The following is a 26,208-nucleotide window of genomic DNA, read 5'->3' as shown; positions in this document are numbered from 1 at the left end:
AGGATTTGTGAGGTATTGTGTAAATTTGCTCTGTTAGCTAAAGAAAATGTAACAATGGTTTCATTTATTATTCGGTTCTGCAGAGAGGAAGAAGAGACGCTTTTTACATGCTGTATGTTTAGGTTTTTGTAGCAGTCTTACAAAACGTAAATCTAATTGTAATAGGAGTCATTTTAAAACAATTGAACATGTGGGTTGGAGGTAGGAGTTGCCTTTTGATAGTTCATTGCATGTTGCTTATTAAATCGTCAGTGCACATTCTGTTAACTTCAAGTTTGTGTTTTATATGCAGATAAATATGTCAATAAACTAAACCTTTTATTCAGCTAATGAGTGAATACTCTTGGAAGCTGGATAGCTATTTTCTAATCTTGGAAACCAACTACAAGATTATTTTGTGCTTTCTTCATAATCCTTTGTTTATGAACAGATTACTATGTATTTCTGAAGTTATTGGTTTACGCGAGAAAGCACTAGGCACTGTAATAATTTAACTTGCTTTGCTAGAAAAATAATTTACTTGATCTGAGATTCTATTATGTGTAAAAATTCCTTCATTAATATCCATATTATGCAGAGAATAGTTAATTGCTGATTTGGGTAAGGTAGAAACAGATTTAGACAGCACAAACCAAATTGTTGCATGGAGGGAAAGCAGTTAGTAGGGAAAGTACACTTTTTCCTTCATTTATCATACAGGAGAGACAATTTTGTGTCTTTTGAAACAGTAACGTTTCATATCTGGTGTTTTGGTCATTAAGCATCATTGATCATAAGTGCTCAGTAATTGATCAGTAAAGCTGATTGAATGATAAATCTGTGTGCCTTGTCCCCGGTTCGAAACCCTGAATATTTCAGAATCCTCTGAGACTGGGTATTAACACTGTGGAAAAAGATGCCGTGTTCTGCTCATTCCCTACATGTTTGTAATTTTGTAGCACAAAACTCAGCCTGGACAGAACTGTTAGTTCTCAAAGAGATAGATGGGCTTTTTCCAGAGCTGTAATTAAGCTTTTATAAAGCTAGGAATATAATGACAAGATTAGTTTATAAGTTTATAGATGTTATAGGTGGTTTTTTTTTTCTTGCGAACATGAAAACCACACCAATTTCCCATTTGTCAAAGGTCATTTAAAATTTTGTATGGAATATTCAGATACGTTTTTTGAGAGGGGTGTTGCACTGAGGCGGGGTGATGCTCACAACAGTTTCCATGTAGGATGCTGAGACTTCTCCAGATTTCCGCCTGGACATCTTGGTTTGGTTCCAGGTGTGCCCGGCGCGGTGCAGTAGAAGTCACAGCTACCGAGTGACCTCGGTCAATGAGTCAGTGACACCAAACCCCATCTGTATCCATATCCCCATTACCCCTGGTGCTAATTGGCACCCTTGTTGGCAGTCTCAGTGGAGTTACTGAATCCAACAAAGCATCAGATGAGTGTCCCTGTTTGATGTGTTCCAGTCCTCTCAAGTAAACTGCCTATTCTGGTCGAGTAGAAGGTAGTTTTCACTGTTGACAAGGGATCATCACTTCCTGACTTGCTGTGTGCTCATACGTAGAATTTATAGGGGGAGCAATGGTGAAAGATCAAGAGCAGGTATTGTTATATGCTCATAAAAAATGCTGGAGCACCATGAAAGCACAATCACGCATTTCTGTGAAATTACTGGAATGATTGATGTCACAGCAACCTCAGTGACAACAGAGAGGAACTAGATAAGGGAAAATATTTTCTCTTATTTGTAGAGACCATATTCATGCTTAACTTTTTTCCCTTTCACCTGAATAAAATAAAAAAGAAATCTTTTCATAAAGTGTTGAGGAATACCAGAGGTTTAACTGAAAGCAGCAGAGCCTGAAATACATGAGGAGACTTTGAACTCTTTCTCATTCTGCTCTTTCCTATAATTGAGGTGTGGATCCAATGCCGTCTATCAGAATTACTATGCTATGTGTCATAGTATAATATAATAAAATACTGTTATGACCTGAACAAAGGGTCCTGAACCCACGGTTCTGTGCTATTTTCCAACCGTAGCAAACAATACAAGAATTCTGCAAACTCTTGAGGTTGTTGCGCAATAAAATCTATTAAGGCCCCGACAACATATATAGCAGCTGAAATAACAATTATTTTTAAAATTGGCTGCATTGTCCGTGTTCCCAGTGTTCTTTTAAAATCTTGACTACATTTTTCTTGGAAAATGTCAAAATTTGTAAAGAGGGAGTGAGCATGTTGAATATTTCGAGAAGTCAGAGATTGCTTGACTGTAGCAGTTGGGAATTTATCAAAATTACTGTGCTATTACCGCACACACACACACAAGCCAAATGGGAGCTAAACATACCACAGGTCTTGTCTGGTTTTTTACCTCCTCAGACAGTAATCTCTAAAATTATCATAGCTTTTCTACATAGGTATCTTCAAGTCGTTCAGTATTAAACCCTGCAAATCTTACTTCTCTATTTATAAGGGAGGGGCTAAAAGTCCTTCACAGTTGTTTTATGTTTCTAAAATATTCTGAATAGGTAAAGTGCTGTTCAAGTATTAAGTTTAAATATTTTCTCTTAAGCGAGACAATTGGATTTGGGCAGATTGTAACCTTCAAAGATCACCTATAATGATGAATATGCTGTGTGACCCTTTGTACTTCTTACAGCTTTTGAGGGTATCCCCAAGACCCCCCATAAAGCCTCCATGTAATCTCCATCTGTAATGTTTTGATATGCTCTGTCTTCTTAGGCTTTTTTGAACTGTAAGCTTGGCTGGTTGATTTGGTATTTAGGGATGTTTTCTGGTTTACCTTTCCTGCTTTTTCCACTAAGCATTGTTTTGTCAATATATACCCTTTATATTCTTGCAATATGTAACGGGTAATAGACAGACTTCCACACTAGGTAAGTATGGTCATAGAACGTAAATCATCTAATGCCCAAAGAAATCATTGGAGCATGAAAAAGAAAGTAAAAGGAATTTCTACATACCTGGGGGAAGCAGGAGGCATGTCCCTGTACGAAATAAACAGTTTTACTGTACACAGTTTTTCATTATTTATTTGAGGTTATTCTGGAAAACGGATTTACGGAAAGCAGAAGGAACTGAGGCTAAATTAAGCATTTTTAAATAAAATCTTGTAGGTAACAACAGTTATTTGAACGTAGGTGTAAAGAATAGTAGACAAGGGAAGAGTTTATGTTCTAATAAATGCTTTTGAATGCTTGGTAAATGTGTCATGCTCATAGTCTAATAGATTAGTCCTTGTCATCACTATGATCATTGTTACTGTCCTATCGAAAAAAGGGTTGATGTTTGTATTTCCTTTCATAAGGTAATAAATCTTTCAGAGCTGTGTACTTGGTTTGATTAATTGAAATGGATGAGGGTCCCAAGCTGCTTAAAATTGTTTCTTCTAGTCCACAAAGAAACAGGAATTCAGAGAACTGGCCTGAACATTGTAATATAGTCACTATAATGTCATGAAAAGCATCTGGTTTTAGTAAAGATTTATATTCACCAAGACACCAATATCCACTATTGACACACAAAATGCAGTGTATAACACGGTATAGACAGAAGCCATAATTTCACACAGCTGAAAGGCTGACATCAAAATGTCAATCTAATTCTTTTTCAATCTTTTTTTCTTTCCAAACTCCAAAACATTTTTCAGCTCTCTACCAAAGAGTAAATTTCTGCTTACTTCAAATATACATCTTTTTTATTTACCTTTTCCTAATCACAAAAGACTGGCAGACCACAAATCAAAGACCACTGTCCCAAACATCTTAGCTGTCCAAATACGTATGACTTGTTTAAAGAAACGTCGCCAAATTTCTAGCAAGTTATAAACGTAGTTTAGCATAATTTTTCATATTGGCTGGGAGCACAGAACAGCACGTGCCCATAGTCGCTGACATGGGTTACTGTCTGCTGGGGAACTAGACAATGACCATTTATAATATTTTCCAGATCTCGTTTATTTTTGTCTCCCACACACAGAATTTTAAAGTTCATTCCTTTGCACAACTTGTAAAGTGAGAAACACTGCCCAGTTGGACCAAACGGTACAGATTTTAAAGAAAATTCCTCTCATTATATTCAGAGGAAATACAAGCTCCAAGCTATTCCTAGATAGCTTCAATTGGTTTAAATACGTTAAGTGGATCGTGGTGCTTTTCAGGAACTGTCAGTGCTTATTAAGGTGAATAGTTCTATTTAATTACATGCTGGACACTAATCAATTAAAAAATGTGCATGTGAGATTGTGATATCCCTCATGAAATCTGCTCATTCAAGGTATTTCCTGGTTTTTGTACTATGTTAAATAGGTTGATTCATTCTGCTTTAATGAGGATACCATTGTGTAGCTAAATGTTCTTCCATATGGTTGCGTTCATAACCACTTTTTTAACAGAGCTTTTTCTCTTCTCTTTTTTTTTTGGTTAATCTTGGTAGCATTTTCTCCCACTAGTTGGATGGGTTCGAAAAAGGTTCCAATTCCCTGTTTGTACACTGTTTTAAAACTGTAGCCACTGGACTTGACTGAACTGTGTCATAGAGCCAATTTGCCTCGATGTTAAACTGACCTGAAAGAAGGATTAGACTTGAGATGATATTTTGAATGATACTATGATACTGAAGTGTCAAAAGAAATACGGGCAGCTGTTCTTTTGTAGCTAAAACAGGAGTTGCTCTCTCTGTCCACTCACTCCTGCCTGTGTAACTGAGACAAAATTGCACGTTAACCTTGCAGACCTTGTAATAATTCGAATACTGACCAGTGGGCCTGAAGAGCAATTATCCAAACTGTAATCAAAGCTTAGATGTGGAAACAGTGGCTGCTTGTTAGGGGCAGAAGTATATTGTATTTTGCAGGTACTGCTTAAAAATGCAGCAATGTGTTGGTTATTCTTTTTAAATCTGCGAAATTCACAGAATTCCAGAATGTCAGGGATTGGAAGGGACCTCAAAAGCTCGTCCAGTCCAATCCCCCTGCCGGAGCAGGAACACCCAGATGAGGTTACACAGGAAGGTGTCCAGGCGGGTTTTGAATGTGTCCAGAGTAGGAGACTCCACAACCTCCCTGGGCAGCCTGTTCCAGTGTCTGTCACCCTCACTGAGAAGAAGTTTCTTCTCAAATTTAAGTGGAACCTTTTGTGTTCCACCCATTACCCCTTGTCCTATCATTCATTGAGATTTTGAGAGATAAAATAAATTATTAAATTTTAAGTCACCTTGTGTATAAGCAAGAATTAAAAGTCCAAGTTTAGACACCCAAGAAAGTATTGGGTATCTCAGATCTTCTCCCTTGCCATGCCACTATTTCCCTTCCCAGAATGGAAGTATTAAGCAAGAACCACCTTACATCTAAGAAAGAAGAACGCTAAGCACAAAAAAGCATGTGAAACTCTCCTCTCCCTAGTGATTAGGTGCATGAATTGAAACTACACTGAAATATTTATCTGCTTATGATCCAGCGTGCCTTGTTTGCCCAATTATTTTTCAAACAGCAAACACCACTAAAAGGAAAGGTGTTTGTCCCGTGGCAGGAATCCAGGATTGTTTTCCTTGCAGGTAAGTTTTAACCACAAGGCTGTGCCATCGTGTTCCATCTCTTCTGCTTCTCCTCCAGGTCCAGGGTTTGTTCTTTTCTGCCCTTTGGCTTTGCTTGACCAAGGGCCCTGCTCAGCACAGCGGGTACCTCGGTGCTCAGGGCATTCCTGCATATCAAAAAAATGACATTTTAGTCAGGTTTCCGTTTCTTTGAGCCTGAGCGAGAAGGTAGTAAAGAGTTAAAGGTGGGTGGGTTGGACCAGTTTTCAGCGTTGACCTGTGAAAAGTACTGAAACTATTACTTCAGGAATAGCCTTGTTGCTTCTGAGAGGAGTGCTACTATCTATGTCCTGCTATGCATGGGGAAGACACTGCACTGTTATAATTAAAATTAAGGCTATTTATTTGTTCTTTCTTACAGGAAACAGATTCGAGCTCTTCTAGGACAGTTTAGCCAGTCAGAGGCTTTGTTAATCTCCTCTGGAGTTGAGCCGGGGACTCTGGATGGAGTTCTCTTGGATGCGGGCTGTTCTTCTATGCAGTTTGATACACCTGAAAGAGGTTTTTCCCTGCAGAAGGATGGACCTTTGGACATGAGGATGGATGGTGACAGGTACCTCTTAATAAAATATTTCTCCTTGAAGCTCAAGAACTGTATGCTCAGCAACCCCTGTGTGTTTTGTTTCCCCTCAACTTGAAGAATTCTCATCATCAAACCACATCTAATTTTGGAGCGTACCGTCTTTCTTCTGCCACAAAGCTTTTTTCCATCTGCATACTTAGAACCCTGGTGATTGTCTTTTCCTTCTTTGAAATAAGAGGAAAGTTCCAGTGATGAGTAATTAAACCAGTAGCATTTTGGGGAACTATAGTATGAAAATTATACATTTTTGGAGTGTATGATGTGCAGTCACAGGGGCATCTCACTTTTAGAGACCTGTCTTCCCTCTATTTTTTCCGGAGTTTCCCAGACTGTTCTTGATCCGCATCTCCCAAGCCCTTCCTGCAGTCCCTTTCCGCCACACTTACTATTTGTGGAACCTTCACTTGAGCACATTTGGTTGCTCCCTCAGGAAAGGAGCAACCTCCCTCTTCCCTGCAATGGCCATCTGACCCAGTTACTTCTCTCTAAAATGAAAGTAATATAAAATAACTAAATAAAATCCCATCCATTTTATCTGTCAATTGAAATCAGATAGCGACATTGCTTTTAACGCATTAGTATAATGCTGTCTTCCATGCCCATAGATTTATTGTGAGATTTCCTGAGCAATATTTTAAGTTTCCTTTCACATTGTGTAGGAGGCACATCAGGATTACTTAATTGTCAAATTAACAATTACTATATAAATCACCTCTATTTAAATCATTAGAATTGGGGTTTAGTATGTTAACAAGCATGAACATCAATGGTGGAATGATAATTTCTACTTATGTAGCAGTTTTCATCTTCAAACAACCTAATATATTTCTGTAGCATTGTGCTTTTTACACGAACAGCCAAAGATCTCTGCTGTATCGCTGAAGGCAGTAATTGCATAATGCATTACTGGCAGAATGAAGATTTTTGCCGTGTATTTTGATGAACCTGTAGGCCTAAGAAACGTCGTTTAATCTTTCATTGCTCACACAGAGCCGATGGGAAGCCTCAGTTTTTATGGAATTACCCTAACACATTAATGCGAAGTCTTAACACAGCAAATTTCATGATATTCGCTTCTCCCAGTTTTGTGTAAAAGGCTCACACGATCCTCTTGGGATTCAGCCCTCAGATTTCAAGAATCTGAACTCCAGGCTTGTATTTGCATCAGGAGAATACACACATGGAACAGGGGCAGCAGAACAAAGGGTACCTGTGGCATAACAAAAGCCTTACGCTACGGTTGTTGCTATGATACTACTTGCCTCTGATTTCTAAGTTTTGTTATCTTTTGTAAGATACTGCAGGAGAGTAATAAATGCCTGAAAAATATTCTGCACGTTCATGTCTTTGTAGAAGAGAATTTATGGAGTAGGTTGTGTATTTTCTCCGATTAGTAAACCCATATATGACATTCATAGAATAACTTGGACTATTTCAGTAATGAAGTCACAGATTTTAAAAAACCCCAAATATATAGCATGTACTGTTTATATTGTAATAATTCCTGTCATTTGTAATATTAGGTCATTTCTACTCTCTCAAAACAGTATTTGAATATAGGTTCTTAGACCTTTTAGTGAAAAATAAAATTACAATAAATTATTTTCATAAGCAATTGTCATAGCAGAGGGTGTGAAAGAAGAGATCCTTGAGATCAGTTCTGACTAGAAAACAACATATAATGCAAGGTGACTAAAATGAACCCACGAGGGACAAGTTTATATTCTAAACCTGTCTAAATGAAAAGTCACACAGCATTTCCATTTTAACATGATACTGAAATATATTTATTCTTGTCAACTCATTAGGTATAGTTCATGATAATACTTGGAAGTTTCAGCGGTTCTAATTGATGTTAAGGAGCAAACTCAATTTAAAGTAGCAAGAAAAAGGCTTTAAAAGGTGCAAGCTATATCTGTTTTCTGCCTCTTATTTTAAAACCTCAAAGGCACTTGTATGCGGCGTGTGTGTTTGACTTTATGTCTCAATGCTATGAAGCTTCACCTCTTGTCAATGAAAACTGACGTCAGTGAACTAATTGGCTCTTGTTGTGCGTAGGTACCCTGACATGCCCACCGCTGCTGATGTTGTGAATGCTTTAGATCAACAGGCACTTGCGTCCATCCTGAGAACATACGGGGAGGAGAGGCACGCCAAGAAAATCGCTTCAGCCATCGTTCAGGCACGCAGCATATACCCCATCACCAGAACTCAGCAGCTTGCAAGCATTGTTGCAGGTACCCTCATTAATTCTTCGCAGTGGCTGAGGAGAAAAAATATTAATCCCCAAAGTCCCAGAGGGATCTATTTGTACTTGAAATCATGCAGGATCTAATCCTGCCTGTTCTGCTCTGATGTCAGCTCTCTCTCTTTTTTTATTCTTTTTATTTTTAAGCTCCCACTTTTTATATTGTAGTTTGACGATTAGTTCAATAATAGATTTTACATGGAGAGATTTATCATTCTGCCAACCAAATTGAAACACAGAATGACAGCAGCCTAGGGAATTCTTTATCCCAGCCATTGATAAGCCTCCAAATATCAGATATTTCACATTTAAATTTCTACATTTTAGTATTTTGAGAGGAAGTACTATGGCAGAACAAAATTGCATCATTTCTGTCTGCTTAAAGACCCCAGAAGGAAAAAGGAAAGCAACACATAGCTTGCTTCACCTAGTGAATGCCAACTAGATCAGCCTGAAGCGACTATTGAAACACTTCATCTTACTTGCTCTTCACTGTAAACAACTTGAACAAAATGTAGTTAGGCAGGAACTGTGCTCACATTGAGAACCTTCATGTTCGTACTCTCAAGTGGAAATTTTCAAGTAAAAATGTAAGACACAAATCCTCTTCATTAACATTATAATATGTACTCTTGGGATATTTTTTTTTTACCCCAAAAAATGAAATTGCTGGGTCTCAGAATCTCAGAATGTCAGGGATTGGAAGGGACCTCAAAAGCTCATCCAGTGCAATCCCCCCGCCGGAGCAGGAACACCCAGATGAGGTTACACAGGAAGGTGTCCAGGTGGGTTTTGAATGTGTCCAGAGTAGGAGACTCCACAACCTCCCTGGGCAGCCTGTTCCAGTGTCTGTCACCCTCACTGAGAAGAAGTTTCTTCTCAAATTTAAATGGAACCTTTTGTGTTCCAGTTTGAACCCATTACCCCTTGTCCTACTGTTGGTTGTCACTGAGAAGAGCCTGGCTTCGTCCTTGTGACACTCACCCTTTATATATTTGTAAACATTAATAAGGTCACCCCTCAGTCTCCTCCAAGCTCAAGAGCCCCAGCTCCCTCAGCCTTTCCTCATAAGGGAGATGCTCCACTCCCTTCATCATTGTTGTTGCCCTGTGCTGGACTCTCTCCAGCAGTTCCCTGTCCTTCTGGAACTGAGGGGCCCAGAACTGGACACAATATTCCAGGTGTGGTCTCACCAGGGCAGAGTAGAGGGGAAGGAGAACCTCTCTAGACCTACTGACCACCCCCCTTCTAATCCACCCCAGGATGCCATTGGCCCCAAGTTTAGCTGATATGATTATCAAGGACCTGAAGACGCTGCTTGCTCTTGCAAGTCCCTGCCATAAATATGCTGAATGAGAGGAACAAGCAATCTTAAAAAAACAAAGAGATAAAACTCCATGGGTCTTTTATAAAACTTGAAATGTTACATTTTTAATACAGTCATTAGCATCAACATAATGAATTTATTTTTTTTGTCGCATGTATGTTGCGCATTTTGAAGAACTATTGAATAAACAGTGTATCATTATTGAGATTGAAGCAACTGAATTGCCATGATAAAGGTGTAATGTGTCATAGGCTGTAAACAAGCAACTCAGTAACTTCTGAAATAATTCTGTGCACTAGCTGGGCTTAAGAAAATAATACTAGTACATAAAGACAGTGATCGAAGATCCCTTTGTGTTTAATGTGTTGCATGTGAGTCATCACTTAATGGTCACTTACTGTGGCAACAAGAGGGATATTTTCTTCTCACTTTAAACTCTCTGCTACATTTGAAAATCAGCTTGATAGGTGAATCGGGTGTGCATCAGATAGTATACATGCCAGACGATGAATCCAGCACATATCTGCCAAGGCAGTAAATACGTATGGTTTATGTTGTGGAGTTTTTTTAATGAAGCTTGCAAGTAGTTAAAACAATTCTAGCGCTGTAACACTGATCCCTGTTTGGGTGGAACTTCTTCCAATTTTGATTTGATTCCTCTAGTAAAGGAGCACAATAGTAAATCCTATTAGCTTTTGAACTGATGATACTTTAAGAAAATTTATGGTAACTATAATAGATTTTGTTTAATTTATCATATATCATCAATATATATTCTTACAGAACACGATATCCCTGAAGTTACTGAGGTAGGCCAGAGACCACAGGATCCTCTTGGTAGCACAACACAAAAAAAAAAAACCCTGACTAATTTGAGACTTTACCAGAGTAAAATCTATGACCTATTAGTCAAATGTCAAGAGCTTTAAAAATAAAATATTAATTAGAATAATAAAATCTTGCATTTTAGATTTTACAGGCTCAATACAAGCATGATTATCTCTCCAGAACAGGATCACTTTTTTTTTTTTGCCTACTAAAGGAGCCAGAAAACAAGGAAAAAATTCTAGCCAATGAGGTGGTGTTGGTATCTGAGAATTCATGGATAGTCCACAATTCTTTCACATGTTATAGATTATGATGGCTTAACATTTTCTAGAACTCAAAAGCTTTGTGTTAAGGTCCAGCTGATAACCAGAACCCCAGTGAATCTAGACTTGGACCAGTCTGAAATTAGAAAATTTCATTTCTATGTTGAGAGATAGGCTTTAGGTATTTCCTACAACCTTCCCGAAAGGTAAGACTCTGTGTATTGCTGTTGCTAATTGATAGGGAGATAAGTGTGAAGGATTTAATTAAAAAACAAACAAAAAACTAGCTCTGCAACAGTTACAGAGCAGACAGACATTTCTAAAGTTTGTAATAGCAAGAGTTAAAATTTTAAGTTATAGCTAGAAAAAAGAAAGAGAGTGGTATGTCAGGATTGCCTACAACAGCTTGGTGCTAACTCAGGTGTCCAAGTGATTTCTTGCTCTCCTTTGTTCCAATTCTAGAAAATATTATAATTCCTTTTGTTTCTTGAGATAGAGCTTGAAAGCCAATAAATATGCTCCTAGAAAACCCCCTAGAAAAGTTTGGCCTTTTTTTTGTTTTTCTGAACGTTGTCCAAAAGGCCTCTGATCATATAAATAAGGAGCTTCCTGTGAGCTATAGAGTCTGTAGTTTACTTGGTTTAACAGTAGGTTTAACTTGTTGTGCAAGAAAACTGGTTAAAAATAGTGACTTTTTAGAATGTAACTTTAATATGCTTTTTCTATACAACTGTTGATCTATTTTTATTTATTTTCTGTGGGTAACATACCTTGTTACATAGGAGTTTTGGTTGAAAATTTAATTTTCTTGGTCTTATGTATGTCTATTAACAGATCATTTTGAGGTCACATAATCACTTGGACTTAACTTGAAAGGAATTGATGTTGAGATATTAAAGAAATTTGAAGAGTTTAAAAAGAACTTCAACGGGTAAAGCCAATCTCATCCAGATTGGTTCACATTTATAGACTTTAATTATCAGCTTGGAATTTGTAATATTGTCTGAATTTCAGATGGGTGAAAATTAACTCTCTGCTGAGGGAGCCTAGACAAAAGGACATTAGTTGCGTCACAGAAACTTATTAAATGCAATGCTAATTCAACAGACGGATTCCTGCAAACAGGTGCACGATCTGAATTAATTTTTAAACTCTCCCACTCTTGTACACTCCGGGGACTTAAATAGTTCATATTGACAGGCACAGCACGTTGTTAATTTCATTCACATGCTTTAAAACTTCAATACATTGCAACATGTGAATCTATTAGATTTTTTGAAAGTGTAAGTAACATCAGGGCATCCCAACACTAAAAATGATAATTTCTCTCACTGGGATTTCAAACCAGTCATCTAGCCAGAAGCGTGGTGGTTTTATGAATGAAATTCATTTTACAAGTTTCCCATACAGATTTTTGTGTTTTTATATATCGTACAGCCTGTTACCAGGAAGGATTTTCTGTTAGTGTCATGGTAATTGAAGGGGTCTGGGTGAGAGATTTTGTGCCTTAGCAGAAAGCACAAATAGGGTTTTATTTAACTAAACCAGAGGACTAAGAGTAGCGTAGGAAAAATTTTCACCTCTGGAACACAGCTCAAAATCTACTACCTTCACTAAAAAGATGAAGGCTGGTGTGACAGAAATCACTACCACAGATTATATTTATTATCATAGAATTATAGAATTGTTTCGGTTGGAAGAGGCCCTCCGGATCATCAAGTCCAACCATAACCTAATTGTGGCACTCACCCGTGTCCCTGAGAACCCCATCTAAACACCTTCTAAACCCCTCCAGGGATGGTGACTCCACCACTGCCCTGGGCAGCCTGTTCCAATGCCTGGCAACCCTTTCCATGAAGAATTTTTTCCTAATATCCAATCTAAACCTCCCCTGGTGCAACTTGAGGCCTTCTCTTCCTATCACTTGCTACCTGGGAGAAGAGACCGACACCCTCCATACTACAACCTCCTTTCAGGCAGTTGTAGACAGGGATAAGGTCTCCTCTCAGCTTCCTGTTCTCCAGGCTGAACAGCCCCAGTTCCCTCAGCTGTTCCTCATTAGACTTGTGCTCCAGCCCCTCACCAGCTTCGTCGCCTCCTCTGCACTCTCTCTACTACCTCAATGCTGTTGACCTTTTTGGCCACTTGGGCACACACTGGCTCATGTTCAACCACTGTCAATCAACACTCCCAGGTCCTTTTCCACCAGCCACTCTTCCCCAGCCTGTAGTGCTGTCTGGAGTTGTTGTGACCCAAGTGCAGGACCTGGCACTTGGCCTCGTTGAACCTCATACAACTGGCCTGAGCCCAACAATCCAGCTGGTCCAGATCCCTCTGTGTGGCCATCCCACACTCCAGCAGATCAACACTCCCACCCAACTTGATGTCATCTGCAAACTTAGCAAGGGTGCACTCAATCCCCTCATCCAGATCACTGATAAAAAGATTAAGCAGAAGTAACCCCAAGACTGGGGAACACCACTGGTGACCACCCGCCAACTGGATTTGGCTCCGTTCACCACAAATCTCTAGTCAGATTTACTGTGGAAATTTAAACAAAGAATCTCATTCTAGGATTCTGTTTTTATGGTTTGGTCCCAAACAAGAAACACAGTCAGATTTGAACCTAAATTACATGCTGTACTCTTATGTGTTGGCTTCATTTTTATCTGTGACACTTTTGGAAGCTGGAATACTCTTAGAATATCAGAAATGGATCATGCTCAGAAAACCAGGAGTATTTTTAGAAAATATTTAAGCTGCTAGAGTACTTGAGGCTGCAATATTTAGGCTGCTAAAATATGATAGTTAAAAATTCTGAATCTGCTTTGTGAGTTGAACACCAGCTCTGGGTAGTAAGAGCCCCAAACCAAAAGTATAAAACTGATGTTCTTCAAGTCAGAGCTGTAAATTTTCCAGCAAGTGGCAGGAGGAAAGTACTGCAGGAAGCCCGTAATAAAACAATACAGGTAGAATTGAAAAAATGCACTAGGTTTTCTAACCCAGGTTGTTAGTAGCTAATATTTTGTAAGGGAACAGTGGTTTTTCATTCCAGTTACAACTGTTTCCAGTAAGGTGAATATGTGAGCAGTGGGCTTGGTTTTGGAAGGGAGAAGGGAAGAGTCAGGTATGTTTCCAATGGTTTTAAATGTAGACTCCGAAGAAGAGATAGATGTGTTGTAGAAGATCTTCTACAAAAACAGCATTTTCCAGTTCAAAAGAACGTGGCTTTTGTAATTTAATTAGAAAGATACCCAGGTATTGATGTGTCAACTTCAAATTCAATTGAAGAAAAATGGCAGTATGACTGAAACCTGAGACAGGTCTTACAGAGCTGAAGCTACGTTTAGTCATAGTGCGTACTATGGAAACATGCATGTCCTCTGGTATTTCTGGATACATTGCATGCTGACTTTAAACCCTGCTGTTTCATTTAATAACTATACAAGAGTTCTGAGCATACTACTAGTGTTTGTAGCTGTTAGTTGACCATTTAGAGAAAATTGTTTATTTTGCTGAACACAGCCTTCCTTTCTGTTGCACATTGAGACAGTTTTCTTCACACACAAATGGCAGTTTTAAGGATTGCAAAGAATCTATTTTTAGGTATGTAAAGAAATATGCAAATAGATATTGTGCCAGGTGTCAGTGTCAGTTGTTTCTTGGGACATTTGAGATTTTGTGCTGTCCTTTTAGTTGAGCTTTTCCATCACAACAGGATTTGTGACTCCTACAATGGGGGCATATAGTCTTTCTATGATTTATAGGAAGAACATGGTGTTCTCAAAGACAGAAATCAAACTAGCTAGAATTTGTAAGTGATGGAGGAGCCCAGTTCCTGTAGGTTAAATCTCTTTCCTCTGTTTTGTGAAACAGAGTTTAAAGCCACAAATCCATGTGCAGCAGTTTGTGTTGGGAGAAGTTGATCCTGTTGCCGCTTTTGGTCTTGAAGGATTCAGATTGTAGGAATAGGAAACAGCCACAGCTACGATGGGTCTCTTCAGTTAATTCGGGCACTGTTGGCATCGAGTCAGAGGCGGTGGGAAGTGTAGTTGGGAAAACTAAGATACATGACGTACATGATAGTAATTTTGTTAACAGTGATAGGATTTTTAAGTCTCATTGTTGGCCTCTCCCTTTGCTGAACGCTGATGACCACTGTGCATTTGTGATGTCGAACCTTTACGTTATTTGACATAGGTAAAGTCTTACCTTTAAAAGGCTCAAGAATTCCACTACTAAACTATTTTGTGCCAATGTACCGGATTACTTTTCTTCAAACACCTGTTTAAATATTAATTTAGTCAACTTGTTTCTGAGGTACTGTGTTCCCTTCTTTTACTCTGCTACACAGAATATCAACTACTTGATTATGAACTGCATTTACCCTAAAATGCATTGCTCTACTATGGAGTAGTTTAGCACTGGCATGGAATTAAAGCATTTTAGTACATACATACCAGATATATTGGCTTATGTCTAATGACCCCTTGTGTTTGCAAGAATAATTCTTTCCAGTTATGCACTAGCATTATTCATTCAATTTATCTTCACTAGACTCCTGTGCTCACTTACATAATAGATTAGAAGTTTCCTGAGGTTTCACGGATCTTGTTGAACTCTCACACTTTAGTCCCTTTGATCCATCAAATCTGTCTTATCTAGCTTTTTGCTCTCTACTCAGATAATGAAGATTCAAGCTTAAAATACATTAAATAATGATATATTAAAGTTTCTAACAAAATTTCAGTCTCTACAGAGATTTGTGTATCTCAAGAATTTTGGAGAAGAAGGACTTCTGTGCACCTAGTCAAAATAATTTAATTGGTGCTTTTTTTCGTCCAACAGACTCATAACTTGACACGTTCTGCTGTGTAGACACATGAAAAAGCGAGTCTGCTGCACTTTCTAAATTTCTCAAGGTATTTTTGGAGCATTTGAAGCAGCACAGTATGGTCACCAACAATTTTTATCCCCAAAGAAAGATGCCTCTTTTAAGCTCTAAGTAATTCTTTGAAAGATAGTTATCTCCAAGTAGACATTGTCTTTGTCTTATCTCTCCTTTCAATAAATGCATAATTATTTAGAAGCAGTGAAAATTGTGTATCCATCATATATTAAATAGTTTCTTTTTCCTTAAAAGCATAAACAAACCATCACAAATAGTGACCCTGACATTGATTACATTGAGCTGTAAGGTGTAGGACTTATCTAGCCTGTCTTCCTTTTTCCCCTAATTTGGTTTCAGCCATCATTCTGCATTTTAAGTTTGTGAAGCATTTGAGGAAGGAATTTCTAGGAAAGATTCTAGGAAAAAACAAAACCAACCAACCAAACAAAAAACAACAAAACACAATAAACAACACCCAAGCAGAAGCCAGATCAATTTCAGAGGGTTTACTTTTAGCAATGCAAATTCAAAGCAGAAAATAAAGATGTATAATGAGGAAGGAAGGTCAGCACTCCAGGTTCAGTTGTAAATATTCTTTCCTTTAAAGTCATCATGCATGAGCAGATTAATATCAGGGGGGCAATGTAGAAATAATAAGATATTAACATACACCTTTTAAAATGTCTCATAGGTGCTTTTCCAGCATCAGCACTGTATGCACGGAAGGACTTGCTTCAGAGACCGGCGCATGTTGCGACCAAAACTTTTCAAGGGTTGCGAATATTTGTAAATGATGAGCTCCATGAACTCTTTATAGGGCTGAAGACAGCGGAGAAGTTTCTAAAACCTGGAGGTCGCCTTGTAGCCCTCTCCTTTCATTCACTAGAAGATCGTATTGTCAAACGTTTTCTTCATGGAATAGACATGACAGAAAAGTACAATCTTGGCTCAAGGCAGAAGATAAGACAGGCTCTGAAAAATTGCTCCAAAGAGGAAGATACACAAGAATTTCCCCATGGAAAATCCAACTCAAGGTGGATTTTTATACAGAAAAAAGCTCTCACACCCCAGTCCAAGGATATTCAAACAAACCCAAGAGGAAGGTCGGCCAAGCTAAGAGCTGCTATTAAAATCTAGAACAAAATATATGATTATGTAATTGTATAATTTCATTAAATTTTGTTTTGTAGAAGGCTGACTGGACAGATAATATAAACCAGGAAATTAAATGAAGGCTGTGAGAAAACATTTGTTTCTTACCTTTGTGCTTCTTTTTCATTAGGATGTAGTGGAGAGCATAAAAAGGTAGAATAAGTGTAGATAGTGGGTGTCACTAAGTATACAAAGAAGACATCAAAACCAAAGTTTATAAAAATTACAGGTTTGATGTATTAACATTATTTCCTTTAGATTAAATTAAAAACGCTGATGTTAACAGTCTAAATTCAGTAGCTGATTGAGAAAGACACATTTATGGGACTGGATTCCACACACCTAAGTCAGATGGCTGGTTTAGTCTAGAGTCAGTTTAAACTGACCTAAGAACTGATGGTATACAAGTCTCTGTATCTCAATTTACTTGTTACATGAATGTCAGTGGGACAAGAGCTAGTTCTTAAATAAATTTATATCAGAATCTAATGATCTACCCAGGAATTTTTAGATTAACTATTATCTTTAAAAAAAAAAAAAGGTAAATATTTACTTCTGAGTGATCACCTGGTTATTTAATGTCTATGGATTCTAAATAATAAATGTAACTTGGGGAAAAAGGTACTTAAAAGGCCAGTGTTTGCACTTGGATGCTAAAAGCACGCAGCCAGATTTGTACTTGATCACTGGGATTTGTTCCTGTGACCGTAACTTCTGTGCATTGATCCCGTACAATTTCATGTGTTGATGAAGTTATAACCAACCCGTCAAAAAAGGAGTATTGTGGATTTTACAAAGCGTTCTCCTTTGCTGGTGATCATTTATTAAGAGGTGCTACTTAGGTAAGTATTGAATAATTTTATAAAAGGCCCGCTGTAACACTGGTTCTCTTTTTTCACTGCTATAGTAGGTAGTAAAACATGTAACAATTTATTTTTTAGTAAGTTAATATGAATTGGATTTAACTTTGGCTTTATATTTTATCTTAAAAGACTGTTGATTTGCTGTCTTTGTATGCTAAAAATTATAAGAAACTAGTGTAAGTTTCAACTTCTTTGACATCTGACTCATCTCTTCAAGAAAGAGATATTTAGGTAATGAAATTGGTAGTAGGATTTCATTTTTTATGAACCTGAAGCTTGGCTGGTAGAGTAAAAAATGCAATTTCTGACTGAACTAAATGATTACTACACGAACTTCTGAAAGAGAACCGGCTGCATCATTCCTGACTTGATTTTCATCAAGCATCCTCTTTGTGTTCATGTAAATGATTACTTCACGGGAGCTTTTTGGGTCATATTGACACAAACAAGTTGAAAACTAGGTTCACTGTCTATAGTATACAATATATTGAAATATCGGAATACTGTTTAATTCCTTGGTAAAGCTACATCAGGTAATGTATTTTTACATATAGACATGACAACATCCATGACTAATCTGAAATAACAGCCAAATGATGAATGGCATTTCATATTTTTCTGAAATGTCAATATTTTTTCCACTAGTTTCATTACACATACTATTAAATATTAAATACAACATTCCACTTCAAATAATATTACTTACTGTTGACATCTTAGAGAAAAGAGACTGTACCTTAAATAGACATTTTTTTCATCCAAACATTAAATATAAATAGCTAATGTTATTTTTAGCAAGGATTCCATAGTGAAATGTACTCCAGTTGAACACTGGAATAATTGTACCTCCAACATAGGCTTAGAAGCATTGTAGTGCAGAAATTACATGAAAGCATTAAAATTCCTTATGCTTAAAATGATGTTTACAATCCACACTTCTTGCATATAATTTTAAAGGCAGAGTTTCTGACGATCGTTGAACTGCTGTATATCAGTTTTTGTAAATACAATCCCTCAATTAGGGAAAGTAAGAGACCTGGAGTTTTAACCTCTGCTTGCCTGACAAAACAATTCTCTGGATTTGCCAGAAAAAAACACTCGTTATATTTAGTCAAAGTATTCTTGTATCTTTAAGCATCTCATTTTCCTCTAATAGCTGGAGTTATATTGTGTGAAGGGTATTAGGTCTTTATGTTCTTTCCAGGACATGTGTCTACGTAGCTTATCTTAAATTTTCGTAACATCATTCTACATGACACGTTAGTAAAGCTAAACATTTTTTTACCATAATAAAAAATGGTATTTATGAAGGAGATGGTATCTGGTGGAAAAATTCTGTCAAGATAGAAATTTTATATAATTTCTGTAAACTTACCATTCAACCTGAGCAATGTTCATTTTAATACAGCCTAATGCACAATTATCTATCAACAAAGAAAACAGACCGCAGACCGTGTTTACAAAGAACATGACAATATCGTGGTGTTGTACACGCCGGGAAGAATAGAAATATCCAACATGTGGAATATTTATAGAGAATATCAAAACGTAGTTGTGGAGAGATGACAGTGTTGCCAGACACTACGTGCATGCAGAGCGTATTGCTAAAGTGTGTATCATTTCATGTGAGTGCTTAGAAGGGTGTGGAAAACTGTTATAAAGGATACAAAACAGTGTGAGACTTCGTATGCATTGTAAACGTATTTTTTATTGAAATTATTAGAAAATATGATTTAGTTAATCCAAGTGAGCGTAAAGGGTTGATATGCTGTCAAAAGTACCTACTTGGTGAAGGGATTTGCATAGAATAATTATTTGCATAAAATAATTATTTGCAAGCTAAACACAGTTATCCTGTAAATAAGGTTTATAGTAAAAATACAGTACTTGTAAAAAATATTATTATAAAGTCTAAACACAAGGCCCCATGAGGGCCTGCCAACAATTGTTACCTCCCTATTGCTTCCTAAAGAAAAAGAATCAATTTCATTGTTTCAAAATGCAAATTTTAACCGTACCACTTTCAAATAATGCAAGGAATTAATATATCTTTCTTCACTTTGGGGATTTTTTAAAAACTATTACAGTAGAGCAATTTCTCAGTAGATTTGTATAGTCAGAGCTGCTGAGATTGCCAGCTGACTTGGAAAAATGCCAGTCTAAAATGTCAGCTTTTGTACAGATGTATTGAGGTATTTGATGGATGGAAGGAGAGGGTCCCTAATGTTGTATGAATGGGGAGAATACCAACTTTAGTAAACGCTATTAGCAAGCAGCTCTCTTCTAGTAGCAAGTATCGTAGACTTTTTGCATGCTGCTTTCTAGAGCAGCATTTCTATGGTTATTAATGATTCACGTAATTGCTCTAATATTACTCTTTGTATTGGTGGAGACGTGATAGTAAGTGGGGAGTTTATCCCCTGGGTGATGGGACAGGACAGTGCGAGGGGCTGCGCCCTGAGCAGAGGGGACGTGCAGGGGGAGTGCAACAAACAGTATTAGATGCAGACTGGTAGTGATTTCATTCGATTAATGTAAATTTTAAAAGAAGTCTTGACTCATTGTTTGGAGTATTACTGGAGGAAAGCACTGGTGAAAAATGAGAGGAATTTGAATAAACTGAGAAATTATGAACTCGTAAACCAATTTGTTGCCCTTCTTACTTAACATCGTTACCTCTAGCAAGAGTAATAAAGGGGTCAGATCTGCTTTTCTTGTGCCCCAAAATCTCTCCAGGAAGGGTCCTTCAGTAGGACTGGGACCAAGATTACAAACACTGTTCAGTTGAGTATGGGACTCTGTTGTTATATCCATACATTTATTTTTCATATAGCAGTTGCTTAAATTAATCTCTAACTTAGAACAATACGCAACCATATTCACAATCTTTCAGGAGTATAATCAACTGTGGAGGGCTTTTTACACTTGAGGTATACTGGAATTAAAGCAGGATTTTGTGGATTAATTAAGACTACAGTGCTACAGTGAATCTTGCAAGTAATTAAGATGAATGTAGAACAACTTCTGCCCTTCCCCTTCTCCCAGCCCCTGTAGGAGATAGAGTAGAAAAATATGTTTAATTAAAAAGTAAGAAACAAGCAGCAAAGGTGAACCTCTTAGAAAAAATGTAATTTACGAGGTTGACAGCCAATTTTAGCCAAATTTCATATATGCGGTATTTTGTTACTTTTTCCATTCATTGACTAATTTTCCCAGTTCTGGGATAAGCAGAAACGGTGGGAGAGCTCAGGCTCTACATGGATGCAGAGCGTGGTTTCTAGTGCATAATCCAAGGTAACAGTGGGAACGTGTATGTGCTTCTAAATCCAGCTCTGCATATTTTTCCCCTCTGTCTCCTTTACTGTTAGAATTGTGTTCACCTTTCTGAATCCCCTGTAAGCTTGTCCCAGGGTGAATGAGAGCAAAGGGCTTTTCTTTTTCAGAATACTGGCATGCCTGTCCATCCAACTGTATGAAAATTAATGCTATTTAATACTTTTTGACACATTTTACTGATGACGTGCCATGTTTTTCAGTATTGCTATTACATCACTAGGGCTGGAAAAGGGGCCAATACTTGTTCATGGGAAATCTAAGCTAAAACAAGAGAGCGAGTGATCAGTTGCCTGAATGTCTTAACGGACTGACATAGCTATGTTTATAAAAAATAAAACTTTTTCACTATACCTCGATCTTTAGGCAAATTGTGTTTTTCCTGATGCTTTCAAAGCCTAATTTGGTTGTAATAGTCAAAAACAAGCTGGAGGTTTTTTTTAATTTACTGGTATGTTTGCAAGTTTGAACTTGACACCTTGTTTATAGCTGTCTCTTTAAAGAGTAAAACTGGAGATACAGCTCCCTCTATCTGTCCTGGGAATCCCCATGCTTTGTTCTTTTTGGAATGTACCCGCAAATGGTCGTGGTAACAGCATGTTTAGTGTCAACACGAAGATACAAGATAAAAACATGTGGACAACTTCTTTTACAGGTCAGTAGTTGCTTTAAATTATGCTCACTGGAATTTTAAAAGAACAATTGACGAGTTGTTTTCTTATCTGAAAATACTTCGATCAAGATACCTAATTCAAAAGACAGAGAAAGAAACTTTCACAGTATCGTTCTTAGGTATATAATCTATTATTAGTATGAAATATATATGTATAAAAAACCTAGCTATTTGTTAGTGCCCATACAATTTTTACAGACATAACCATGGCAAATGTACTTCATGTTTTTGTTGTCATTCATTAAAGAAAACATCTTCTGTGCGGCTGGAAAAATCTACATAAACAGTAAAACATTAGGGGATACCACAGATACTAGAATGAGAATAAATGATGCTTTATGAATCACATCTTAGAATTCATTCATGCTAGAACAACTGAGTAAAAACTTATGTTTCAGTGTCCTCCATTGTCATTTGTTCACATACCACGTTAGTTTGAGTCTGTGGGTGTGATTCTGACAAAGAAAACGTTTTCTGCTTTTCAGTTTTAGGTTGTCTGTGGCTTATATTTGCACTGAATGCGTACTAGAACTCACAGTAAGTCTCTATGAGGCTTATGATGTTATTAGCACTTTATATTAGCTGTAATTATACTAATAACATTAACATATCAAGACAACAAGGTTATATCACAAGTTAGTAACTATAAAAAAAGTCTTGAAACATCGTGATATAACTTGTACGCTAAAATGTGTGGAAGCTTAGTAATAACTTAGTCACCAACAATTCAGGCTAGAAAAGCTTCTTTTTTATTTCAAACTGTATTTTAAGCTCATTTCTACACACCTTTCCTGTAAATTGTATACTTCTCTCTTTTTAATCAGAACTAATTTCATGCTTAAGAACATCTCTCACAGGCTTTGCAAAGAACTGGAATAAGACGTATTGACAGTCCTGTCTGATAAGCATCTGAAAATGAAGATACAATGCAAACTGTTTTGTAATATAGTGCAAAACTTACATTCTCAAGAGTAGTGACGCCTGCGTGCCTGTTGATACACGCACAATCTGAGAGCCTAATCTTGCAGCCTTTACTTACGTAGGTATGGTTTTGTTATATTCATATTTTATTTCTAAAATGTCCCGTTTCTCCAGGTCTTGGTGGGTCTCTGTGGAAGCAGAAAGGATTTGACCCTCTGCAAAACGGGGTCCGCGGAGCATGGGGTGGTGCAGCTTCACTGCCCGGGCTCGCACGGTGCTAACCAAGTACGGTAATGCTGAATTAATAAAGCTATTGATGTGGAGGCAAGTCCACTGCTCCATATTACACTGCATTGCACAATGGCTTAACAACAGTGGCAGTGAGTTTCAAGAGACTAAAGTTAGGAAAATAATCATTAAAAAAAAATCCTTGGAATTGGAGCTGGCACATAATTTTTTAAAGTTTCTCTTGGGGAGGGCAGGAGGGTGATGGAAAAATTATCTGGGAGAAAAGGATGTTTAGTTTCTAATGTTCCTGCTCCTACTAAAGGTAATAAAGATCTTCCATTGCTTTAAAAAACATGGCATGAATACCTAAACTGCTCACACGCTGTAGCTATCGCTATTAATCACTCTGTTAACTAGCAGGTCATGAGAAATTATAAACCAGCCGATTAATTAAATGAGCTTGGCAAATACCCTGCTGTGTAGTTGTACTGCACTTAATAGTACTCTAAAATTAAAGCAATTAAGGGATAATCAGGGGTGTGTCACAATAGCCTTCACGCCAGGATGCTGCCAGTTTTTCTACTGTGTGTTTTAAGTAAACACAGGAGCGCTGGGATGCACCTGGGCGGGAGCTCTGCTGCGGCTCAGCCTGCGATGACTGACGTGCCGATTAAAATCTGAGCCTCCCCTGAAAATACGACTTTTTAAATACTTCATTAATAGAGCTCTAGTTATTTGCAAAACAACGTATTACAAGCTGAGCGTAGGGGGTGTTTTCTGGTTGCTGCTTGAATTTTGTAACTTTTCTTTTTCTCCGGGCAAGATCGCTGTTGTTCTTTTAAAATTAAGTGAGACTGCAACCAGCAGCAGTCAACGTTTTTCTCGGAGTCAAAAATAGTGAATGAAATTAATTGCGGTCACCGTTAGATCCAATGATGTCCCAAATAAGAGTACAGTCCTCCATCAATACCACATTTCCCCATAGTTCACTAGTTCAGCAGCATATTGAAAATATAGTGGAAGGTGTCCCTGCCCATGGCAGGAGAGCTGGAATGAGATGATCTTTAAGGTCCCTTCCAATCCAATCCAATCCATTCTATGATAATGATAAAGACTGAGGGTTATTATTGTAGAAGGAGAATCTTTTTATTGATATCATTCTCAAAAAGGATACTGCACGTGACTTTTCTTGGGCGGGTTAAATTGGTATATTTTCTGTGGTGGGGAGAAGTGTTTAATTTGAGAGATAGTTCTTTGGAAATACCATTTTTGGTGTTTAAAGTTGAGATATAATTCAAATTGCCTGAGTCATACTCCCATTTTTTCCCCAAATTATGCCACACTGGTGGGCTGTTAGCAACTATATGGGGTCTGACCCAGCGTCAAATCCAGCAGCTTGAAATGCTCTAAGGCTTTGAAGTGCCATCGTGAGAAAACTTGAGCAACATTTTTAATGTGTGACTAGTACCCAGTCGCTGCTTCTGGTAATTATTATTAGCTCTATTTGCATTCACCACAGCCACTGCTTCCCATCCAAAGCCGGGAGAAGGGAGCTGTAGCTGACTGCTGGCCTTGGCAGTGGTGCCAGAACGGCCTTTTCTGGCGAGAAGTGGCATCAGCATAAACCCGTCAATTCTCTTGTCTCAGCAAAATGCTTAGGTAAGGTGTACATGGGCATGAAGGGTTGCTAGATGCCTGAAAAGCATGTGATTTGCTTCAAAAGGGAATCGTGGCCTTGCTGTGATTCCACTTAAACAATTAGCTTAAACAGACGCTATCTGCAGTTACTGGTTATGAATTTGTTTTGATAACTGGTTTAGTTAAACGTGTGCGGTTGACACGTTAGTCCTGGAAATGAAAGCAGTTTAGTTAAACCAGAGCTATTAATTCTTACTGAGCAAAATGTATTAGCTTGACAGAGTGTTAAAATGAGTATGTTGCATTTGGGACAGAGCAACTGTGTCTATTGCACTATCCTTTTCTTGAACATACTAGCGTGAATCCATAGCAGCTTGGGATTTTATCTGTGATACTCAACTTAATAGCATGTCAGCTGACTTAAAAGCATGTTAAACTGTCATTAAATGTCAATTCATGTCCTATATTTAACATTTTTGTTTGCAATGTTTGCAATTATCTTTTTATGTTTTTACACTCTCCTTCTCCCTAGCATTGTGAAGAGCAGCAGTGGAGCGCACCAGTGAAGCAATAGTAAGCGAATTCAGGACAAGGTTGACAAGTCCAGTTTTGGCAAATAGTATAGCTTGGTGGTTTTTTGGGTCCAACGAGGTTAAACACTGTTAGAAGCCTGTACTCTTTCATGGGAAATGACAACATAGCCAATTTCCAGCAGCATGCCAACAACTATTTGTCATTTCTTCTGAGTTTAATCTACTGGAGGATTCATCGTCTGTGGCAGATGTCTGTAAATACACAAATCTATTGATCTAGGGCTCATTTTCTGCAGAAATGTAGCTGGCAAAAATGTTTATTTCTCCTCCATGCTGAATGTAAAGCGTGTTGCCTTACTATCTAGAGAGAGAAAAAATGAAAGTTAAGGGGCTTTTGGTGCATTATTGAATAGCAGAGGTTAATGGCCTGGGAACGTATGCTTTCCTTGTTACCCTGGCTTCTTTCCTATCATCTACACTCATCAATAAATAAATAAGTTAATTAAAAAGCTGTTTCTAAGGGACAGAGTACAGATCCTGAAGATCTATCAAAATCTCAGCAAAGGGTTTAGCCTCTGGCTTAAAAAAATGCATAGGGTTATGGATGGATGAAAGCCCTCAGCTTTGATGGTTTTTATCGTTATAATGAGCTGCACAAGTTGCAATAAAAATGAACGATATGGCTCCCTGTCAAAAATTCTTAGGCCAGTGGACCATGACAAGGCCCACGATGCGGAAAAGGTAAGATGAAAATTGTGTTTACAAAGATGTCCAAAATTACATATACGTGTTTACTCATAATCCTATTATTTTGGAAATGTTCCAAATGTATATGAAAAAATATTCAGAATCTAATTAAATGCACATAGGAAATTCTTTCTGATGTTCAGCCAGGAGTTTGTGAAGTGTGAATAAGTGTGTGTCTGCATGCAGAAATGAGCATATTATTTAATATTTTAATAAATTATTCATTGCATTTTACCATGTACAGTTTTATTTTGTGACCTTTCTTTCCGGCATTGCAGGCTGCCTGTGACTGCACTGCTCACCCAGATGTCCTCTTGATCTTCTCATCTCTCACCACCGTTGTCCTTCGCTGACTTAACTGTGGG

The 26,208-nt window shown here is 37.7% G+C and overlaps 1 protein-coding gene across 1 annotated transcript in view; it reads left to right on the top strand.

The window, feature by feature from the left end:
- METTL15 (methyltransferase 15, mitochondrial 12S rRNA N4-cytidine) overlaps window positions 1–17,003 on the top strand; it is an 84,915-nt gene extending 67,912 nt beyond the window's left edge. The window contains exons 4-6 of the mRNA XM_082058285.1: window positions 5,977–6,168; window positions 8,257–8,435; window positions 16,447–17,003. Of these exons, the coding sequence (XP_081914411.1) occupies window positions 5,977–6,168; window positions 8,257–8,435; window positions 16,447–16,892 (817 nt within the window). The 3' untranslated portion in view covers window positions 16,893–17,003. The remainder of the gene's footprint in view (window positions 1–5,976; window positions 6,169–8,256; window positions 8,436–16,446) is intronic.
- Window positions 17,004–26,208: the final 9,205 nt, after the last annotated feature.

Source organism: Streptopelia decaocto (assembly GCF_964273445.1).
Source record: "Streptopelia decaocto genome assembly, chromosome: 7".
NCBI classification, from domain to species: Eukaryota; Metazoa; Chordata; class Aves; order Columbiformes; family Columbidae; genus Streptopelia; species Streptopelia decaocto.
The sequence above is the reverse complement of the archived record's forward strand: the minus strand, read 5'-3'. Positions and strand labels throughout refer to the sequence as shown.